Raw genomic sequence first — 23,452 nt, forward strand, 5'->3', positions numbered from 1 at the left:
AGTGAAAAGCTGAATAAATAAATAAATTTGAATTTAATAATTAATTGTAAAATACCGTATTACATCTGATCCATAGATTATGTGTAGATACATATAAAACTAGAAAGCCACTCCGAGAGTGCATACCTCCGCCTACTGTAAAATTATTCTACATAAGATTTCTCCGGGGAAAAATATATATATATTTGTGTCTTAATGCGGTTTTTGATTTAGGCTAATTTCACTATAAGCATGGAGTGTATGCGAGTTTTGGTGTAATGGTTATGTAACAAGCCTTTCAATTAACAATAGCTTCAGTTGACTTAACAATAGAACAGCAACGCGAAAATCAACATTGTTACGAGATATGGTGTAAATATATCAAATATTTGACACTGGTTAAATTCGCATCTCTAGTACACTGCGCACATAGAGACACTCACACACATACGATTCACAGTATATACACATTATCTTTTATTAATTAAAACTCTTTCATTCAACAAAATATTTACGGTATGCTAGAGGCTACTGGTTAAATTCTCATCTTAGTACACAGCGCACATAGACACTCTCAAATATACGGTTCAGTATTGTTATTTAGTTTTTGTTCTTACAGTATATACACATAATATTTGTATTAATTAAAACTCTTTCATTCAACATATTCATTTATCTGCAATAATTAGCCTAGGAGCCAATTCAATTACAAACAATATAGTCCCACTTCCGGGAAGTGTTCAAGATATATTATCTTTTTTGGATTGTAATTTTTAAATTTATAAGTTCTTAACTTAACTTATATAAATTATTATTAATAATATATACTTCTTAATCTTAGAAACCCATATACTGACAAGGAACATACATTTCTCTTTCTAAGAGAACAATAATATTTTATGTTTATTTTATTTCAGGGCCAGTATATGGTATTTCATCAGTCCAAAATTCAGCCGGTGGCGGAATCTCCAACAACCATTTAATGTCTCCTCCTTTTTTTGCCGTCAACAACTTATAATACATACAGTCTCTGCCTTCATCGGGGGCGTAAGGAGGGGCCAAAATATCCACAAACGCAGCCGGTCCATCAACAGCTTTTAATTCATGACAGTTGCCAACGTCCGGGAGCAGCAAACATACATCCGAATCTGAGGTAACGTTATCGGTCAAGTAGTGCTTCGTAGGTGTCAAAAGTTCTCGTGGTGTTGTTGGCCTATCTTGTTGTTGGAATTCATAGAATTCTGGAATATCTAAATTATTATCTTTTACTATAGGTGAAAAACTTTGAACATTAATGGTACCATACAAAACTTTGCACAATCCGTACATGTTAGGATGATTGTGCAAAGGAATGCGACTACCTCCTCTCAGAAAAAAAACACCCATCGAAAGCCCCTCATCCTCGTACAGATGCATGTACGAAACCGGCGGGAGCTTACAATCAGCAGGCATAGACGATGAAAACAGTTCCTGCGTAACCCCAGCGGTTATATTCAAATCCGATGCTTTAATCTCATTACAACAGATTTTAAGTTTCTGTAAATGTTCCATTAACACAGTTTTATCCGACAAAATGGTCTTAAACGTTTCCCGAGCAGCGCTTACAACTTTGTTTATCGTCGACGCTGCCATTTTAAAAAGTGAATGATGGGAAGGATTGCTATTATCTGTGTAATATAGAGGGCGGCATGCAATACAAAATACACAAAAAAGTTACAATTACTGTACTTGTTTAATCAATTTACTGTACAATAACTTTATTGCTAAACTCCAATGGATGAAAGGAGACAATAATTAAATTAAAAGTTAAACTTGTGTTAATTACTCATCCACCTGATTATCCATTTGTAAATTTAATCATTATTAATAAAGGAAAATAATATATTTCCATTAAAATTATTACTGTATTATTGGGTTTTTTTGTCCGATTTCGAACAAAATGTTGGTTAAAATCAAGGATATTTTGTGCAACAATTTTCAATCATTATTACTGTACATTACATGTAATAAAAACAAAACAAAACTTATCATGGTTGTCACAAGTGACATAAAGTTGTGTATATATTTTGCAAGTCATTCTTACTTTTCCTTTTGTTTTCACTATTTGAACCTTTCTTTTGTTTTAGGAAGCTATTGTGTGAAGCCAGTGGAGCAGAGTTTTTGTGTTGCAGAGAAGGATTGTGTGGTGTTTGCTGATTGGAGGAGAGGTATAAGAGTTAAGTTAGTGTGTGAGTTGCTGATTGGTGGAGAAGGATAAGGTGGTGATATGTGGATAATTGAGGGAATTTTGAGGTAGATGGAAATTGAGAGGAGACAGAGAAGGAGGGCTATGTTATGTTAAGCCAGAAAGGGATAGGTGAATATTGATATGAGAAACTAAGACGTACAGGAGAAGAAGTAATTGAATTATGGTGATATAGAGCTGAAGCAGAAAGGAAATAAAGAGATATACATGAAGTAATAAATTGTGAGTTGGAGATAATTATGGTGATATAGAGCTGAAGCAGAAAGGAAATAAAGTGATATACATGAAGTTAATAAATTGTGAGTTGGAAGTAATACTATAAGGCTGTACTTAAATGTAGAACTGTTAATTGTTGAGATTACTGAGGATTAATTAAAATTGTGAATGTAAATTGACGGAAGAAATAACTGTTGGAAACAGCAGAAGTTGTTGCATGTAAAGAATTGTTTGGAAATATTGAAGAGTAACTGGATTGATACTGATATTATTTTACGTGGAAAGGAGAAAGGAATAATTGGTCGGGGAGCGGATTGCAGTGCAGAACGACATCAAGAAACATTTTAACTTTATATTTGATTTATTTATATGTCAGAAAATAGGAAGAATTATAATTGATAATACAAGCAGAACGGGAGCAGAGGCGTGGGAGTTGTTTAGTTGCAGAATCGGTTTAACTTTTATCTTTCTAATTTGGTTTTGTGTCAGCGTAGGAGAGAAGGCAAGAAGGAACGATATTGTGGACCTTTATTATTGTTTAATTATTCATCTTGTGATATTATTGTATTTGAAAGGGGGGTTTCGGGGATTTATTTAAAAATAAGAAGATTGTTGATATTTTGTTTGGAAGGATTGGGAAATTTGGGGAATTGCATAAAGGTTGTGGGGAATAGGAATACGGTATCATTGGTTGAGAATTGGTTGGGTTTTTTTGTGGGTTTTTTTTGGGGGGTTTGAATTATAAAAGAAAGAATTGGTTGTCAAAGATTATTATTAAATTTTACTTTTTACATTTATATGTGTACAGTTGTGGCTATTTACCGTTGTTCATCGTTGGTTACCGGCAATTACATGTCCGAAAGAGCCGTAATTGCGGCTGTGTGACAATGGTTGGCATTTAAATGGGCAAGTTAGAAAGTAATCAAAAAGTTGAGGACTAAAATAAATATGATTATCATGTCTCATTTATTTGTTTTGTTTAATAAATAATTATATCTTCAAGAAAGAAGCAAATCTGATATACAAATAATCATGTCACAAATTTTTCACCACGCAGCTCCACATGATTAGCCATTGGAACTAAATAATGTTTTATTCATGTCTCCCAATTTCGGTTATGACTCTGCATGCAGCATGCTTTTAATATCTACTATAACTAGCAGGTTCCAATTTAACAGCATTTGCCACTTGTTTTTGGACCACACCCAGACGCCACAGGCTTCGTCTCAAGGTATACAAATGGATCCATTGTACAGTCCTGTCAAAATAATATTCAACATTCCTATTAAGTTTTTCTGTGTTATTGAGTATCTTCAATACTTTTAATCTACAATAAATAATTGTTGTCTCTAACTTTTAAAGGAAATAGATACAAACATTTTCCGTATCAAATGCTGTAGTGTTTATTCACTAATTAAACACTTAAACAATACTAATACTCACAAGTTTTTTAGGTTGACAGGATTTCTTAGCCTCTGAAGGACCAGAGGTATTGAAGGTAAAATCGTCTGCATAGCGACTGGATTTAAGAATTGTTGCCATGGTACTGTCAACAGATGTAGGACAGCTTGCCTGTTTTCGCAAAAGAGAAAAGTAAAGAATTAGTAATGATCCCTATTATGAGTTTTGTATTTCATCTTGTTTTCCCGTCTTTATTTCCTTGAATAGATTTCTTTCAAGTAATCTGCATTACACTACCGACTTACTGAATTATATCAGATTTTGGGACGATTGATACTATAGTGAGAGGCCTTATACCATATTCTGTGCAATGTTTTGCATTATATAACATCTAAATATATTCCTTTTATTTGATTGGACGACTGTGGTCACATGGAGTGCAATAGTATGCACTATTTTCAACAATGTTTTCGTGTTTGGAAAATATTTTTTTATACTATTTGAAATACAACAGCACCACCTATTTTGTACTTCCACTGCAAATATTGAATGTTGTGACTGGTTTCGCGATGGAAGTACATTTTTGAAGAGATATATGTTTATATAAAATGAAAGTTTTATATATATGTAATGGTACAAATAATGGCATTTGGTGAATGATGAAAGGTTATATTTCATCATTCACCTCATGCCATTATTTGTACCATTACACTCATAAAAATTCATTATTTTTATACTATTGTGTTTGAATATGATTAGTCAACTTGCATACATACTTCAAATGTTGAAGAGATGTCAATATTCAAGCTGTCGGGATGATCAGTGACAGTGCCCTCATATATAACGTCACCAGCTTCTTCCATCGTAGCTGGTAGTTTGAACACTCTACATGTCACAGAGATAAACTTCATATCACCTAAAAGTACAGTAACCATGGAGTAAGTAAATTGTGTTACTCCAGTAAAATGTCAATGTACTGCAGTAGACTAGGGATCTCATTCGAAATGGGTGGTTGTGAAAAGTAAAGAGGTAACATACCTACAAGCTTGACGATCTCTGGATTTGTGATGTCAATAGGTGCGACTGATACGAGGCGTGGAGGAGAAAAGCCAACCTCTTTTGAAAAGTTGACCAAATCCTCCCACGTAAGAGCACCAGACAAACATTCTCCTGTAGAAAAATATTCAAAAAATATCTGATATTATAAATATTTGCTTTCAAACTGGTTCATAATAACTACTAAATGATTCCATACAATTTATTAAGCTCTTTCTACACTATCAAACTAGTATTCACACACACAGTATACTACAATATAATACATTGCATACTTTATGTTGCCGTTGTACCTGGACAGACCAGCAAGTTCCGGGATTTTGAACACCAATCTTAGTTAAAGGATGTACTTATTGAAATAACAAAGAATTGGTACAGGAGTCTGTACATATACATTGTACTGATCAATCAATCTACCGATCTTCACACACTTATTAGCAATACATAACCTATATTCAATTAACATAATTATTTAAACCTATACATTCATTTAAATACACTGTTCAGTGTTGTAGCCACAAGAAATAAAGTGGTCCGGAAAAGGGAACAATCTCTGTTCAAGCCACTGGGTTGTCAAAGGCCTCTGTGAAAAAAAGTAGTCAGGTTAAAATCTTACCAACCGTACTGGTGGCTACAGCCGGGCCCTGTTATATTTAGAGTTACTTACCCCACAATACCTTGTTTTGTCTCAGATCTTCTGGCACAGGTCTGCTAGCATACACATCACTGAAGTACAGTTCTCCTCCTTCTTTCAGAGCTCTGAAAGCCTCTTCTAAGACTGTTTTTTTGTCAGGAGACAGGTTGACTACACAGTTTGATCTAGCAAAAAAAAAACAAGTTAAAGATGTATTGTGCCCCTGAAAAAATAATTCTGAAACATTTTTTTATTGAATATGCCATTTTAATGTCACCTAATAGTTAATCCACTTTGACCAAAAATTAGATAGAAAAAAAATGTAGTACCTAAAAACTGTAATTTAAAGCAAAAAATAGGTTGGCTGCCAATGGGTTTTTAGTTGAATTTAACCATTTATTTTGTCATTTTATAAGTGAAAACATTAATTTTTTCCCGTTTTTCCAACGCAAGTGATTAATTATTAAAAGTACAAAATAATATATTCAGTCTGATTTTATTAATCTTTATTTTTCATGTTTTTGGGGGACAATACATCTTTAATTATTTCATTTACAAATAGTCAAAACTATTATTTAGTTGAATGCTTAAACTCAGTCACTTACACAATCACATCAAAAAAGTTTTCCTTAATTCCTGCCTCTGTTAACTTTTCGATGTAACCAAACAAAAAGTCAACATTGCTAGCTTTGTGTCCAAACAGCTCACTGTGATAATCTTTGTATTTTCTGGCAACTTCCAACTGAAATAAATAACATTACATATTTACCAAACATATATCTTGGTATCTTTATTATCTAAATTCATTCATCAATACATTGGTAGCCAGGGGGTTGAATTGTTGCAATTTTTAGAGAAAAATTATGTACCAAATACACAGAGACAGAAATGCATACAAATATACTTAAGTATATGACCAAGTATATATATATATGTATCGAAAGCTCTGCTAACTTTTCTGGCTGTTTTACTTCTCGTTTTGATTTAGCTTTTCGCTTTTATCCAGCCACTGATACCCACAGCATTGTCATTTTTTCAGTAATTTGCCTTTGGATTTATATATGTATGTTCATATATAATCCCACCCACTAAATTCAAATACAAGACTTCAGTAATTCTATTGTTATGGACCTGTTATTTTTTGCCAAATTTCGTACCCAGGCCTCTGGGACTATCAGTAATTGTATAAGGAAAACTAAGGTTTATAAAGTATATATGCATAGGATAAGAGGATCTTTACCCAAATTGCAACCAACAATATCGTGTACATTACAATCATTAAGTTTGTTTGTTTTAGATAGGCAGGTACAGAATATCATTTTAGATAAAACTACAATGTTTTATCAAATAGGTAACCTGCTATACACATGATTATCTGTGGCAATCACATGATCATTTCAACCAATCACCCCAGATTTTTCAGTAAAAAATGTAAGTGTAGGGGTTTCATTGTAAATAATAAAGTTGTATACAACACAGTAGGCCTATAAAGCAATACACCTGAACATAATGAATGTTATTGGATACCTGTTCTTCTGTCATGTCAAGTCCAGTAACATGACCATTTTCACCAACTAGTTTACTCAGCAAGTAGCAGTCGCGTCCTGCCCCACTTCCAAGATCTAGAACTTTAGCTCCTTCTAGACAAGTCGGTATACAAAGACCACAACCATAGTACCTACAAAAATCAAGTTATCAATTCATAAGTTAATATTTTACCATGCATAATTGTTGCAATGTCATCGTCGAATTTGAAATATTTACTCTTCTATCTCTTGATTCTTGCTGACTCATGAAACTTTTAAACATTGTTACATAATTAATCTTAGCGTACCTGTTTTGAACTTCTTCATGTATTTGCGATAGTGCATCTTTGATATTCTTTGACATGTTCAGAGGTCTTGTACAACATACTGGAGTTTTTAGATCATCTGAACTTTTAAGAACTTTTCCATAATAATCTTTTACATCAGAAATAATCTGGTTAGAATCTGCTGTAGTAGACATTTTCAATTTCTATAAGTAAAAAGCATTTTTAGTTATTATTAATAAGTAGGAATCTAAATTAATAACTTTCTTATCTAGTGCATATGAAGTTTACAATTATATAAATATTTAAAATAATAATGCATAAATATGACAACTATTTATTAAAAAGGAAGATTAAAAAAATCAGACTTTAAATAGGCCATCTTGCAGTTTTAATAAAGTTATTCAATTCTGTCTGTAAAAAAACCAAAAAAATAATAATTTCACTTAGTGTATTTATAAAAAGACAAAAGAAAGGTTTAATTTTAACCAAAAACAAAAACCATTGTAATTGTATGGTCTGACAGACAATTTAAGTATTTTTTTCAGGCAAATATTTTTTTTCGATTCAGTTTTTGGTCAAAGTGAATAACTTACTATAATGTGACATTTGGCACATTAAAAAAATAATTTAGCAATCAATACTTCTTTTTTCTATTTCAAGATCCAAAAAATGTGAAAATGTTTAGGGGGGAGGGGGGGGGGGACAATATATATCTAAATCAAGCAGTTAATATTATCATTAACTTATTATCTTTTTTTTTGTCTTTGATAAACAACTGCTCGTCAATTAATGACATTGATTGTAGCATCCAGACATGTTATTTAGCCTCTGGACATAGTTATTCTATTATCTAGCCTACTACTCTAAAGAAAAGGGGAGGCTTCGCGCCATGCGTCAGTCTGGATGCATATATATCAGCTAGAAAGAGGGCTAGACAACACATACAAGAAGGTAGGCCTTCTAGGCCAGGCTAGGACTAAACAACTGTGGCCTAGGCCTAGGCCTAGGCTTGGCCTTAACAACATACGCCTAGCATATTTTTGTTATGGGTTATGCATACTTACATTTTGTTGTCCTTGACTTGAAGTAAAATTAATCTATATGTTGCAACAATGCTTTTATATATTTTCATAAGGATTTTCTAGAACTTTTCAAATGCTCTTTTGTATATACCGCCCTCATGTGTGAAGTAATGTTTTGTTGAATTGTAAAAACTTAATAATAATTAATATTTGTTAATATTTTATAAACAGAAAGTCAATTCAAGTCAAGAATAAACTAAAAACCAACAATAAAAATAGAGTCTTCGTTTTCATCGTATAAGTAGGTACGAAAAAGACAGGACACCATTAGTTTATTAACCAGCCTCTGTCATGTCTACACTATCAAACTGATAAAAAAGTGTGACGTGCCTATAAAATATGGTAATGATATGCCAAAATATGGTAGTGATATGACATCATCATGTCTATATATGGGCACATCATATTTTTTGTCACATAAAGTTTGATAGTGTAGACAGAGCTTTAGGACTTAAGTATGTAGGCCTAAAATGTAAAAGAATTTGATTTATGATCACTAACTTTGTAATTTATTAACAATAAACATCACTAGCATTTGTTATAATATTAAAATGTGTTGCTGATTTTAAGCACTTCACATGAATTTATCAGAATTATGTGTATTTAATATAAAGTTTTATTTTTTTAATATAAAAAAAATGTAATTATCTATTAAATAAGACCATTTTCAAATTTATTATGGCTAAAACTTAATTAGATACAGGCAAAAAAGTGTTTTTACTTGTATGAACAGCGCCCTCAGTTAGTGATCATAAATGGAATTCTTTTACATTTCTATAAAATGTTGTTATTATACAACATATAAATGTAAATTTTTCGAACAATTTCACAAAAATAACCCTTCGGCCAATAGTTTTTGAGATTATAAGAATGTGTACTACCAGTACAGGTCGAAGGTCAATAAGAAGATTTTGCGTAATTTTCTTGAAAAAGTTCTTATTAGACTGAATAAAAACATATACCTTCATATTAATTTGAGCCCTATATTTAAAGTTTGTCCAACTGTTAGTTACGGAGTTATATGATATGTAGGTCAAAGGTCAAAAATGCCAAAAATCATACTTCTGGCCATTTTTTGACAAACTTTTCCATGGACGAACCACTAACCAAAATCCCGAAGAAAAATTTACGAAAAATAATCTTGCTGATGTTCGTCCGCGCACGCCAATAAAGTGTTGTAACGTGTAGTCATGACGACGCGCTTAGGCCATGGCAACGCATGGCGCATCATATGCGGAATCTGACCAATGGCGTAATGGTATCTCCCAATACGCTTATTGTTTATCGAACAATCGAATTGAGACGCAAAACCCATCATCATCATTTTGTTATTATTTCATTCTACTGGGGAGTGTAACCAAGGAGGCGAGGTGCGGACCTGTGATAACGGTAGGTAAGTTTTTTTCTTTATTTGGAAGTATTTAGTTTATATTTTATTTACAAATTAATTTTAAATTATGAAAGAAATATAGGAATATGGTGCAAATAAACAAATTTATCCTTTCATAAATAGGCCTAAAGAAACCTAACAAACTTATGTTGAACAAGGCTGCTCCAACGTGTTCAAAATAAGTTTGTAAACGTTTTGATGTTGTTAATTGTCTTGAACCTCTTAAGTTTAGAAGATTTAATGTTTCTTTACAAGAGTGTCAATTGTTTGTTTACTAGGCTAGGTCTAGGTAGGCCTAGTTGTGACTGCTGTTCTCTTTTCAGTTTACATGCTCCTTCTCGTAAAACTAGAGTTAAGTCCACTTTTTATGTTCCGAGTAAATGTCTCGAAAATGGGTTTCAGACACGCTTGCCTTCTTTGTATAACCATTTAAGTGAGTCAAATATAAATGTTGATATTTTTTCCAATAGCCATTCTTCATTCAAGACTCATTGTATTCTTTTTAAAAAATAATTGTGCTGAATAGGCCTAGGCCCTAGGCTAATTTTTACTAGGCCTATTTAACATATATTTATTTAAGTTTGCTTCATAGATAGAGTATTTATTGTAGGCCTATCTGTTTTCTGTTTCATACCTTTAAGTGGCAACTTTCGTTGCTGTTGATTTTGATGAAATAAAATAAAAAATAAATAAATAAAATAATAAAAATAGTTTTCTTTAAATAGACGTGTCATCAATATCACAACGGTAAAAAATGTCCCCAATATTTTCACGATTGAGTTGGACAGCAAGGAAGCGGATGTTAGCGGCACTGACCGTCGGTGGCGGTTTCGTAGGGGCGGCAGCTCTCAAGAACGCCGCATATGCCAAATCCGAAAACAATCGTAAATGCTATCCTGCGTCTGCGGATTTCCCTGACGTTAAAAACCACAATAATTTAATGGCGCGCTACATGACGCCACGTATCTACGCGGAGTTGAAGGACCGCAAAACGCCGAGTGGTTTCACGATCGATGACTGTATTCAGACGGGAGTTGACAATCCTGGTCACCCTTTCATTGAAACAGTTGGAATGGTTGCTGGTGACGAAGAGTCATACGAGGTATTTGTTGAAACCAATTTTCAGTCTGCAGTTTCAAAGGAATAAGGTTTATCGCGTGCGCGACGCATGGTGGGAAGGATTTATGAGCAAACGTCACGACGCGTACGTAGGCCTACGTGATTTGTTGTTTGTACTTGTACGTACGCGTCGTGACGTTTGCTCCCAAACCCTTCACATTTATGCATTGTACAATGACGTTCCTCTCGCAAAATCAAGCTATTTGCGATAAACCTTAGGCCTATGTCTGTGAAGTTAATTAGGCCACCTAGGCCTGGATTCTAGAAAACAAACTACTGTGTACAATAAAATGATATGGAAAAAATCCCAATATCTCTGAGCAGGGAAGAGTTGTTGAACTATGGCCTAGAGCCAGCTTTGTCTACTCCACTAAAGAAAGAAGAAGATTTTTTAAATGCTAACCTTAATTAGGTGATCATTTAGAATAAAATGATCACCTATTGTTATTGTATAAAATCTTTATTGTTTCTGTACACTATTTTGTGTAACAATTATCTCAAAAAGTTTAATGTCAATGATTACAAAAATTTCAGAATATCTTTCAAATAATATAACTTAATCCTAATAAGCTTTCCAGCGTGATCACTCATCCGTGACGACATTTATACGCCATTTTGCGAAATCACATTATCAATCATATCTCCATAATTCATTATCACATATTAATGAAATTCACTACACGTAAACTTCAGATCAAGGGTAAAAATATTAGCAAATAAAAACGCACGCGCACGTAGGTTCATGCGCGTGATATCGCGCGTTAAAAATTTAAAACGCTCAAAATTAAGTTTTGATCAATTTAGAGCATGAATTAGGCCATTTGCGTGTTTAAAAAAATTACTGCGCAAAAATGCGTTTTTGCGCGCGCGATACTTAAAAAGCGTAAAAAATATGAATTTTTTTTACAAATCGCATTCTACTCACCATTCTTAGTACATTCACCAAATTTGAGTCAGTTCCGACTTAAAACAACACTATACGAGCAGGTTAAAAATGACAAAATGCGCAAATTAATTGCATCAAAGTGCTGAAAATGGTGAAAAATAAGGCCTTTTTAAAATGAATATATATAAATCTTCAGAATGGCAGGTGACCCCTAATTTTTTTAACTTATTCGGGAAGCCATTGGGTTGTAGATACATATTCATGTACACATTAGACGTACAAAATGGTATGACGTCATCAAATGGCCACTTGAATTTAAAAATTAGTAATTTTTATCTTTTTGTGTGGGTTATCACATTCAGTAGAGCGCATCTCCGTTATTTGAGCCCGATTTTCGCAAAAATTTTAGAATGTGCTTGCTCAATTGATTATCTTTCTCATGGGTTGTAAACATTTTTATTTTGATGACGTCATCACGCGTAAAAACTTGAATAACCTAGGTCGTGTAATTTTAGCTACACCATACATTTGAATATCTAATAGCTCTTCAGAATTAAAGGTGACCTTGAAGATTATAACATATTATGAAAGCTGTTGAAATGTAGATATGAATTCATATAAAAATTAAGCCTATCGGATGTTGCGATGTTATAATATGGCCAGTTGAAGTTAAAACGTAGTTTTTAGATTTCTTTAGTCGAAGTTATACAAATTTCAATGAGCGCGCATTGCGCTTCTACGTATCAAATTCTCTTCCAATCTTTATATTTATTTGCTCAATTCATTATCTTTCGAAATTGTCATCTTCGAGTTTATTTTGATAATTCCATCATACCAACAAATTTGAACATGATGTGGGTCCCATAATTTTACCTATGCTACACTGTATATAGATATACAGTATATACTGTATATATTGTATATGACACATAATAGGTACAACTCAGCACTATAAGTGTATATGCATCATGTCATAGGATGGCGTACATCAGCTTTTTACGATCGTATGTTAACGTACGTGCATGTTTAAAAAATGTTAATTTCATTAAAATGATAAAAATGATCACCTATAATTCGTCAAAGTGACGAATTAAATTCTAGTTTATCTTAATATTTTCATTCTTTATAGGTATTTAAGGAGCTATTTGATCCAATTATATTTACACGTCATAATGGTTATGGACCAGAAGACATCCACCCAACAGATCTCGATTCGTCCAAGATCCGAGGTGGAATCTTTGACTCGAAATATGTCTTGTCCTCTCGTGTTCGTACAGGACGTAGCATTCGCGGTTTGGATTTACCGCCTTCCTGTACACGGGGCGAACGACGAGAAGTGGAACGTGTAAGTTTGATTTCTGCATGCAATATTATCTAATTATAATGCGTGTTGATTATTTTTAAAGTATCATCCGGGTTGAGAGCACAAAGTGGAGAAGAATCCGTTATAATAATAAGCTTTATTTATTCACGGACACTTAAAGGGTCTTTCACACCTGTTCCGGCACGGTTCCGGTCCGGCGAATCAACATCAAAATGTTTCGTTTTCACGACGCTCCACGCGGCTATGAGCCAATGGATATGGTGCGTAGCCGCGTGAAAACGAAACATTGACGTTCGTTGGATTTTCCGGCGCCGGACTGGAACCATGCCGGAACAGGTGTGAAAGACCCTTAACTCAACTGAAAGTTGTTTTTCAGTAAGGCCATGAAACGCTCAATAGAAAACACAAAAAAACAAATGTAAACAGACCTTATTTACTATCAAAGCAGATAACAAACTACAATGAAATCAAATGAAATAATGATGATTATCGTCGTTGTTTCCAAAATAGACAATATAGACTTACAGAAATATCAACCGTAGTCTAATAAAATGACGGCTTGGTTCTTTGTTTTGTAAACTGTTGCACACATCCATATACAGTATCTATTGTATGGATAGTTACATGGGGAGGGCGGTGAGCTTATATAGATTTAATACAATTTATATTCCTTCTATAGGTTGTGAAGGCAGCCCTTGATGGATTAAAGGGGGATCTGCGAGGAACTTACTATCCGCTTAACAACATGACAGAAGGCGAACAGGAGCAGCTTATAAACGATCACTTCTTATTCGACAAACCAGTGTCTCCACTTCTAACATGTGCTGGTATGGCAAGAGATTGGCCTGATGCCAGAGGAATTTGGTTAGTAACGCCTATCGCTTTGTTTCAAATGGGTAAAATAAGATGCAGGCCATTGAAATATCAGTTCTCTTTTCCAGGCACAACGACCAAAAGAACTTCCTCGTGTGGGTGAACGAAGAGGACCACACGCGTGTCATCTCCATGGAGAAAGGGGGAAACATGAAACGTGTATTTAAGAGATTCTGTGATGGACTAAAAGAGGTAACTTAAAATATCTCAAACTTATAATTTCAATTTAAAAAATGTATGTTGAATTTAGGAAACTATAAAGCTGTCTACACTATCAAACTTATGTGACCAAAAAAATGTGATGTTCCCATGGACATGATGATGTCATAATCATTGCCATATTTGAGTATATCACTACCATATTTGGGCACATTTGATAGTGTAGACAGGCCTTAAACTAACATCGCTTCTTTATTTTTTTTTTCAGGTTGAGAAGCAGATTAAATCAAACGGCTGGGAGTTTATGTGGAGTGAACATTTAGGATATATTTTGACATGTCCTTCCAACCTGGGAACTGGTCTGCGTGCGGGTGTTCACGTAAAGCTTACCAAACTCCATAAGGTATGGTATTGGTAATAAATCATCGGTGGTTTTGCATACTTTATTGCTACTATTGTACTGCACACCAAGTGTTACGCGCGCACTCAAATGGATATGGTACGCGCTTTGGGTTTTGCGCAGGTGTTTAATTTAGTAGTAAGTACGGTAAGGTATGCTTAATGGTATAGTGAGGAGGGGAGGAGACAGTGAGAGGTTCTGGGGTTACTATCATAGGAGGCGAGAATGCTTAAAGTATTTGACGGTCTGGAAATCACTAAACATTATACGAAACGTTATTTTCTTTATAGGATCCGAGATTCGAAGATATTTTGGCCTCTCTTCGTCTACAGAAACGTGGAACCGGAGGAGTAGACAGTTCCACAGAAGGAGATACGTTTGACATCTCCAACCTTGATCGTTTGGGACAATCAGAAGTAAGTACACGTTAATGTATACCTTTTGAAATTATTGTTTTCCTGGTTTAATAATTACAGTAATATAAAATATATTCTTTATTGTGACGTGGAACTACTACAAATTGTGTGGAAATACCGTTGTTATTTTCAACTTCTTTTTACTTTCTACTAGTGAGAGAGATTATTTAGAGGGCTAGTACTATAGGAAGTAGTTCGGCTATTTTTCACATAAGGATCCCCAACTTATATACGAAAACAAAAGATAGAACATCAAATTAAACTCAGCCCTTCATTTCACCATTTTTAGCCCCACCCCCACCCCCTCCATTTCAAAATCCTGGATCCGCCACTGGTGGTACGCACGTGAATTAAAGGTTAATTGTGCCCGCGAAAGCATGGGTCGATGAGAAATACATCGATTCAGTCTAGTTACGTTTGATAACCTCTCTTTTCGTTTTCTTTCGCTGCAGGTTCAACTAGTCCAACGCGTCATCGACGGTGTTGAACTCCTTGTAAACATGGAGAAAAGACTCGAACGAGGCCGGTCTATCAATGACCTAATTCCACGCCATTAAAGACGTAACATGGAATTAGTTAATTTATTTATAGTAATATTTGTAAAGATGTACAATAAATACTTTTATAATGTAATATATAAAATAAAACTAGAAATGTACATGATATTTGTGTATAACTATTTTGAAAACGATACTCGGGAGTGTGTGCAATATATAGAATAAATTTCATTGGAAGTAATAAACGTTTTGCTATAATTATATACTTTGTGCTGAGTTTGCTCGATGATTCCTTCCTACACGTGATCCTTATCCTACAATCTTTCTTTAGAAAACATTCATTTGATTTGTTATATAAGTTTTTAAACAAAACGTTATTATATATTTTCATTATTTGTATATTATTAAACAATATTCGGGATAATATTATATACTTTCTTCACACCAATGAGAGTTATCTTAATCTGAATTGAATGCACACAAGACGCGCCATATCTAGGTGGGTGGAGTCGAGCTTTGTTTTGTTTTAGTCATCAAAAATCGCGTCCACAAACTAAACTGTCACTCTGTAGCTGGCTTGATTTTGATGGTTCGAAGTTTGACTCTTATCTAAACGTCAATATGTCCCATCAAGATACGAGGCCGGTAGTCAAATACCTTTTATTTGTTTTTAACTTCTTATTTTGGGTAAGTAAATAGTGTTTCCGATTTTATCACTACTGTACTGTATCGGATGTTAATGTTACTTTCGAGTTTCACAATGAGTCATCGATTGGGCTAGGCCTAATGTCCCTACAGCCACTTGTAGACTGGCTATCAAAAGACTTTTTTAAAGGTATTGTCTAAACCGACACTGTGGTCGAATCGACCTAGGCCTAGACTATTATAGGTGGCGGCTAATATATCAGAATTATATTATAGTATCTAGGCCAGTACACAGTAATCTCTCTCTTATTTATACTTATATTAAGTCGGATTATTGGCAAGTGTTTGATTTGATGTAATAGAATTACTAAAAAATACTGTATAAAATTTAATTTTAAAACTAAAAGAAATAAATAATGTATAGGCCTAGGCCTAATTATTAATTAAGGCCTAATAAAAAAATATTTAAAAAAAATTATGAGACCTGGGAGTTGTAATGAACATATTAATGATACCAAAAGGCATTGTGATCTTCAATATGAAGTATTTCCTTTGTATGCTTATACTATATAATAAGACTACTAAGTTTTACCAAATTATTTTGTATTTATAGTTATTTGGCATTGTGTTGATGGGAATTGGCATATGGGCACTCGTAGAGCGAGAAAGTGAGACAAGCATCAACTCTTACGTGGACTTCTTCACGGACCCTTCAATTGTTCTTATTGTTGTTGGTGCTTTGGCCTTTATTCTCGGTTTCTCAGGATGTGTTGGTGCACTCCGTGAAAATTGTGTGCTTCTGACGATTGTAAGTATTACAGTACAGAAAGAAAGTACTGCAACTTTACCTACGAAGTAGCTTCGTAGATAAAACGTACAGTAAATCTTAAAAATGATGACCAACTGACATTTACAAATATGATTATATACAGTATTCCAAGTGCGAATAATGTATCAGCAAAACGTAATGTAAATATGCAGATTGAATGCCTTTTTAGCTAAATATTACAATTTAAATTGTCATTTCTTTACCAATCTGCGTACATCTTTAATATTTCAGTATAAAGTCTAATAATTTGTCATTTAAAAAAAAATTTGTACGACTAACGATATAAATATTAAGAATTGCTATCATAAACAAAACCTCTAAAATTCATTTTAAAATTGTGTAAATGTTCTATTAATGTACAGTATTAACCAATATTTTTATTTGTGCGTAGTTCTACGCATCCTTAGCAATCCTTTTCTTAATAGAGGTGATTTGTGGGATAATGGCCTTTGCCCTTAAAGGGAAGGTAGGACTTGCTAGTTTGCATGAAATGCATTTGACCTTTGACATGTATTTGACTTTGACATGACATGCTGCATTTGACAGACCAATGAAGCTTGTTGCCATATGCATTTGCACCATTACATTGGCAGTTTGAAGAAATATTAACAACATTTCATGCATGTATACCCTTTTTCCTAAAAAGTTTGTCTGTGTGTGACATTCACAGTGATACAGTACTGTATACTGTATTTCTGTATACAATAAATGGTGAATGTAAAAGCATGCTACATATATTTTGTTGATATACTAAATAAACTATCAAAATTAGAAACCATTCTGGATAGACAGAAAGACGAGAATTCAAACGGGCATTTAGCCAAAAATACTTTACTTTAAATACATTAAACTTTTTGTTTCTTTGTTCGTCATGTGATGTCTTCAGGAAGTATCTAATTAGTAGGAAACTTTGTTACATCATCATAATTAAAGTTAGCGAGTCACCCGCCGATGGGAAGTATGTAACTACTGTAAAATGAAATTTCACTTTTTAGTTTGACAAAGTTTCAAGTGAACAGAAATCAAACTTTGAAAATGTTGATAATATTAAATTATCTTTCCAAACATTTAGTTAATTAATAAATACATTTAATGATTGATATTTAAAACAAAATATTTATAGTATTCTGTATATTAGTATTAATAAAGTTAAATAGAGTTGAAAATTATTCAAATTGATAAATAACCAATATAAATGTATCATACAGTACATATAAAGTATTTTGCTTTGTGTTTTGGTTGAGTCTCATATTATTAGCGTAGATATTTGTAATCTTCATAGCACAGAACTTAAAAAATTTACATTGTAAGTTGAAATATAAAACCAAATTGAATTGAAATCTAAAACAAAAAGTTAATGAATATTTTTGTATACTTTTTTAGTGTCTATTATTTAACTAACAGCATGTGTTTTTAACCTGCATTTTTCCTGCTGATCTTGATTTCAGTTTTACTTGCTTTTGCTCCTAATTTTTGTCTTGGAAGTTATGGCAGGTGTTCTAGTGTTTATATATTCAGATGAGGTAAGATGATTTACTAACCACCTGTAAATAGCATAATGGGGTCATTATATTATAGGGATGCAAGACAAAGAGATTAAACAATATCTTGTCAATATTACAATCTTTCTATGTGCGACAACCTATGATTTGATTTCAATACCAAACGAAAACAGATAAAAACGAACAAAAAACGCAATCATTTTGTATGGTACTGGGGATCATAGCGGCCAAATGTAGCATAATGTTGACCCATCTACAATTTATGCTAGGTATAATTTTAGAAAATCTAGCATAATCTGGCATTATGAAAAATCAATTCTGAAGCATATTTCCCATGATCTAGCAATTTTTCTAGAATTTTTTCGAAAAAATGTAGTATAATTGTAACCAAATCTAGCATAATTTGGCCAAAAACCAGATAACTTTTCACTTTTGTGGTACATACACAATATTCATATACCGCCCTCTGATACAATGTTTGGTGACATTTGGCCATAATTGTGCCTAGCATGACATGGCATAATTTTGTGCTGCCACCTAACATAGCGTTGGCCACCCTGCTGGGGATAGCAGCCCTATGACTTATGTTTATTGTGTTCATGGTTGGACCTCCAATGGAAAAACAATCAATAAGCAATAAAAAAAAAATAACTATAGTTTTGTGAAAGATAACATATTTTGTTTTGTTTGATAGTTTGAACAGGAAGCAAATGATATAGTTGAAACATCAATAATGAGATACAGACAACCTGGCTATGAAGATCTCACAAACTTCATTGACTTTTCACAAAGAACGGTAAGTAACATTTACCCCTTTCACACCGAACCTTAGCAGTGGTCTCCGGAGACACTCCGGGTTGGTGATCATTCAAAATGTTGAGAAACTCAGGAAATTCCCCATTCACACCAACCTAGCAACACCTGGGTTTTTTAAATAAAATCATAAGTACCGCCCTCTATTTTGTTTGTTTACTTAGCGACGATCATAATCATTTTAATTGATAATATTTTAAGTCATATAATGTTTTATATATGCTAATTATTATTTTTTAGATCCGCTATATATTTTGTACACATATGATTGACCTAAAAACTCACGAGTTTGATGTTGGTACCTTTCACACCAAAACCCCGGTGTTTTGAACTCCGAAGTTGTTTGATTTTACTTTTTACACCAAAACACCGGGGCGTCAACTCCGGAGTTCAATTTCAAATGTGGCCTTTTTTGTGATTCAAGTTAATAATTACAATGTTCACAGCAGATGAATTATGGCAAAGACATACTGTAAATACATTAGGTTATTCTTTCAACAGTTTGAATGTTGTGGAGCTGCTTCAACATATAACGACTGGACCAAGAACAAGTACTTTAACTGTACACCAAGCAACCCAAGTCTTGAGAGATGTGGCGTGCCATACTCATGTTGTCTCAATAGTAATACTGAAGAAGAAATTATCAATACACAGTGTGGTTACAACACACAGCGTTTATCAGTGAGTGATCATTTAGTAATGTTAGACTGATTTGCATTTCACTAAATATTTTCTTTACAATTTTTTTATTTGATACGCATCCAACAGCGAGTGACTCTCCAATTACATGATGGATAAACTATTTAATACTTTATCGTGCTTATAAACTAAGTCTCATTTAAGGCTTAGGGAGTGGAGTTGAAAGGGTCGTGAGTTGCAACCCTGGTAATAGGTCAGGATTGTGAGTTACAACCCTGGCACTAGGTCAGGATTGAGCCCCAGATGGACTTGGGATTGGAAGGCAAGCATGTTAACCACCAAGCTACAGCTCCACTACTAAATATTAAATAGCCAATGTTATGACAGATGTGGCGTGCCATACAAGTTATGATGTACTGTACTACTAGACAGAAGATATCAAAATTTTAAAAAGTGGACATTTTAATACAGTAGTTTAATTGTTCAATTCAATCCTACGCCTTAAAAAAATATTAAGTGGCTGCTTGTGACATGTTTTTTTAAATTTTTCTAGGTCGTGGAAGCAAACGATAAGATCTATACAGTGGGTTGTGTTGAAGCTCTCTTAGATGAAATTAAGACAAAGAGTTACATTGTGGGAGTTACTGTTATAATGGTTGCAGCCTTTCAGGTTTGTTATTCTAACCTAACTAGTATTGACTGTGCTTTTCTTGGGACAAATTCTAGCTTAAGAACTTCTAACCAAGATGTGGAGGTTATACCATCAGCTAATTTTCTATTTTTGTTTTATATGAATATGTTCTAGAACATTCTATGGTTACAAGGTAACAGATCAAAAAATATTATTTCTGGCAGCGACCAATCTGTATTGATCTTCAAATACATTTTTATCTGTTGACTCTTTTATTAATGGCCTTTTTAAGGCGTTAGCGTAATGATAAAGTTTAAATGAGCATGTTAAACAAATTTGTGGTTTGTGTTTATTCTGCATTCTGATATTGTGCTTTTTACCGCTCAACAAACACATTCACTGATAACTGATTGGGAAATCCAAGACTTCACAAAGGTTAGAGATATGCAAAGATTTGGATGTTAAATAGTATGTTGGTATAGTAACAAAACAAACAGTAATACAATATATCCAAACCTCAATACAGATGTAAATGTGTTTTATTAATAGGGTTAAATGCTAAACAATTACTACATATTTGTATAATTACAATAATAAATATAATAATGCAATAATTACTAAATTAATTTTCTTTTTAAACAGATCACTGGAATCGTTTTAGCGTACGTTCTTTGCCGAGAGATCGAAAATGAGAAAGAACGTTACGAACACTCATCCCGAGCACGTCTCAACTAATGCCATCGTTTTTATTAGACAAAGTTGCATGCTTCGAAATACTATGCAAGAAATTATAAGCAGGGGATAGGGGTGTAGAGGTTAGGAAGGGCCTCAAGTATTGGACAATATATATTACTGTAAAAATGATAATTATGGGCCGTTTGTAGTAGCTATCAGTCATATACCACTTTTACATCGTGTAGCAAAACTCTGTTGTTTACGCACACTGTGGTGTCAGCCCATGATGTGGGACCAGGTGTGTATAAAATTTAGAGTCTTGCTAGGCGATGTGAAAAGAGTAATAGTAAATTATCAGTCGGGTACTGGTATGTATTTTAAGAGTCAATCACTGGAAAGAGATTCATCACAAAATAATGGTTATTGTTCTTAATAAATTGTCAATAATCACAAATTATTTTATATAACACAAAAAGTATGTATGCTAATTGAAAAAGAATAAACAGAATATATTTTGTGGCTATTACTTAAAATTATTATTATGTATATTTGATATTATGTATCACCAAGAGTCTTATTCTGATGGTTCAGCATTTATTATAACTTTTGTCATTAATTGGAGACATTTTTCTCGGGACATTTCTATTAAAAAGATACATGTTTCTATTTTGTATGCAACTAAAAGTTAAAAGTAAACAAATATTTTTATTTTACTATATTATTTATATATGTGGTGGTGTGTCTATACTCTTTAATGTTATAATTTAACTGCACAATTTTATTATGCTATTTATTACAAGAATTCTTTCTTAGCCTTTATAGGTAAAACACTATTTTTTACTTTAATAATTGTGATTGAACCAAAGACGTTTTGAGCCAACATGTGCACTTATCCAGTTAAACCTTGATTATTACAGTATTCAATGTAATCAATTGTTTAGGTAAAATGTCACATAGTGTCTATATTTATATAAATATCAGTCAGGGTAACTATTTTCTACTTTGGTGTGTGTGATCCTTCTAGAGAACTAGTCAGTTTGGGGTTTGAGTAACCCATTTAATTTTTTTTTCTTGATATATAAATTAAATGGAATTTAGTGAGTATGTATTATTCTAATCAACTTTTACTTTGTTTTTTTTGTCTTTCAAGTTTTTTATGGCTATTATGATATCTTTTTTTTGATGAAGATACTGTACATGCGAGAATGATCGCGAAGGGTATGCTCTAAATAGATAATATTTCAAAACAGAATAAATTAAAAGCGCCCCCTGGTTTGGTTCATTCGCGAGAACCCGACACAAAAGTTCAATTACGATAATATGTGAATTAAAATACGGTAAATTTTATGAGGTCGTAAAAGACGAGGAAAACTGAAAACGCATAGTTCGTGAGACGTACCAATAATATTAATGAATACACTAGGCCTTTAGACAATCATATTTATCTCACTATATACTTATTACTAGGTGGTTTAGACTTGTCCCTTTTAATTTGAACATAAAATGTACAGTTAAACATTAATAATAGTTCAAAAGGGCAGACACAGGTGTGGGCAATTGCGCATTTTGCGGGGCAGGTCTATCGGTACACATCTTATGGATGGAACTAAAGCGACCATCAAGCATAATTGTTTACTGGACGATACAATGTAGAGGAGCAGAAGTGCGCACCATAGTCTACGCTTCAGTGGAATCAACGAATCCACAACAAAGTTTGAGCATGAAGGAATAAAAGTAATAACTTACCTGTCATTCTTGTCCACACTAATGTTTTCCTATTGGTTAAATCATAAATTCTTTGGATGCTGTTTGGTTTTTACAATTTAACACTTTGCGTCTCATAACTATCAGCTCTTGATGTCATAGTATCCTTATTTGTACGAAAATTGACTCCTTTAGATACTCAACTACACGCGTGTTTCGAGGCTTGAATCTCTGTCAATCAAATAATTTACTGCTTGTAAAATACATTACAATTTTCATGTAGGCCTACTTTGTCAGCATTCCAAACACGGTCAGACAAATCGTCAAACTTCGTCTTGTTTTCTTACTTTCGCCCCCTGTACAATAATACAGTAAGCCACCGGTATTGACTATTCGACTCTCCATCCATCAAAATGTATTCCTACAAAGTAGGCCTACCACTTGTTGTGGCGGGATATTCAATTATGTTAGTAGCCACGAGGCATGCAGCTCAACCAGGTGTTAATGGCGGATGAACTAAATTG

At 33.4% G+C, this 23,452-nt stretch overlaps 4 protein-coding genes and 1 long non-coding RNA gene across 7 annotated transcripts in view; 3 read left to right on the top strand and 2 right to left on the bottom strand.

The window, feature by feature from the left end:
- LOC144838616 (uncharacterized) overlaps positions 1-23,452 on the top strand; it is a 311,214-nt gene that overhangs the window by 79,148 nt on the left and 208,614 nt on the right. The window lies entirely within an intron of this gene.
- LOC144837050 (2-aminoethanethiol dioxygenase-like) lies at positions 466-1,611 on the bottom strand. The gene has a single exon (XM_078692033.1). The coding sequence runs from the start codon at positions 1,609-1,611 to the stop codon at positions 883-885; it is 729 nt and encodes a 242-aa protein (XP_078548159.1). The 3' UTR covers positions 466-882.
- LOC144838608 (arsenite methyltransferase-like) lies at positions 3,388-23,166 on the bottom strand. 2 transcript variants are annotated; one of them, XM_078694036.1, is made up of 9 exons: positions 22,971-23,166; positions 7,366-7,547; positions 7,059-7,209; positions 6,137-6,273; positions 5,565-5,716; positions 4,880-5,011; positions 4,618-4,757; positions 3,884-4,012; positions 3,388-3,698 (listed from the first exon to the last, which is right to left on the bottom strand). In XM_078694036.1, exons 2-9 carry the CDS (start codon positions 7,536-7,538, stop codon positions 3,612-3,614), a joined length of 1,101 nt encoding a protein of 366 aa, XP_078550162.1. In that variant the 5' UTR covers positions 7,539-7,547; positions 22,971-23,166; the 3' UTR covers positions 3,388-3,611. The 2 variants fall into 2 exon arrangements, with proteins under 2 accessions (XP_078550162.1, XP_078550161.1); XM_078694035.1 differs by lacking the exon at positions 22,971-23,166 and adding an exon at positions 8,409-8,539.
- On the top strand, positions 9,773-15,711 carry LOC144838606 (creatine kinase U-type, mitochondrial-like). The gene is made up of 8 exons (XM_078694032.1): positions 9,773-9,806; positions 10,528-10,918; positions 12,951-13,166; positions 13,825-14,009; positions 14,087-14,210; positions 14,446-14,580; positions 14,868-14,993; positions 15,446-15,711. The coding sequence occupies exons 2-8, from the start codon at positions 10,571-10,573 to the stop codon at positions 15,548-15,550; spliced, it is 1,239 nt and encodes a 412-aa protein (XP_078550158.1). The 5' UTR covers positions 9,773-9,806; positions 10,528-10,570; the 3' UTR covers positions 15,551-15,711.
- Positions 16,044-22,341, top strand: LOC144838610 (tetraspanin-33-like). 2 transcript variants are annotated; one of them, XM_078694041.1, is made up of 7 exons: positions 16,044-16,177; positions 16,749-16,943; positions 17,356-17,430; positions 19,161-19,262; positions 19,781-19,960; positions 20,472-20,588; positions 21,192-22,341. In XM_078694041.1, exons 1-7 carry the CDS (start codon positions 16,112-16,114, stop codon positions 21,282-21,284), a joined length of 828 nt encoding a protein of 275 aa, XP_078550167.1. In that variant the 5' UTR covers positions 16,044-16,111; the 3' UTR covers positions 21,285-22,341. The 2 variants fall into 2 exon arrangements, with proteins under 2 accessions (XP_078550167.1, XP_078550166.1); XM_078694040.1 differs by lacking the exon at positions 17,356-17,430 and adding an exon at positions 18,413-18,487.

The sequence above is a fragment of the Antedon bifida genome, chromosome 3 (assembly GCF_963402885.1).
Source record: "Antedon bifida chromosome 3, ecAntBifi1.1, whole genome shotgun sequence".
Lineage (NCBI taxonomy): Eukaryota > Metazoa > Echinodermata > Crinoidea > Comatulida > Antedonidae > Antedon > Antedon bifida.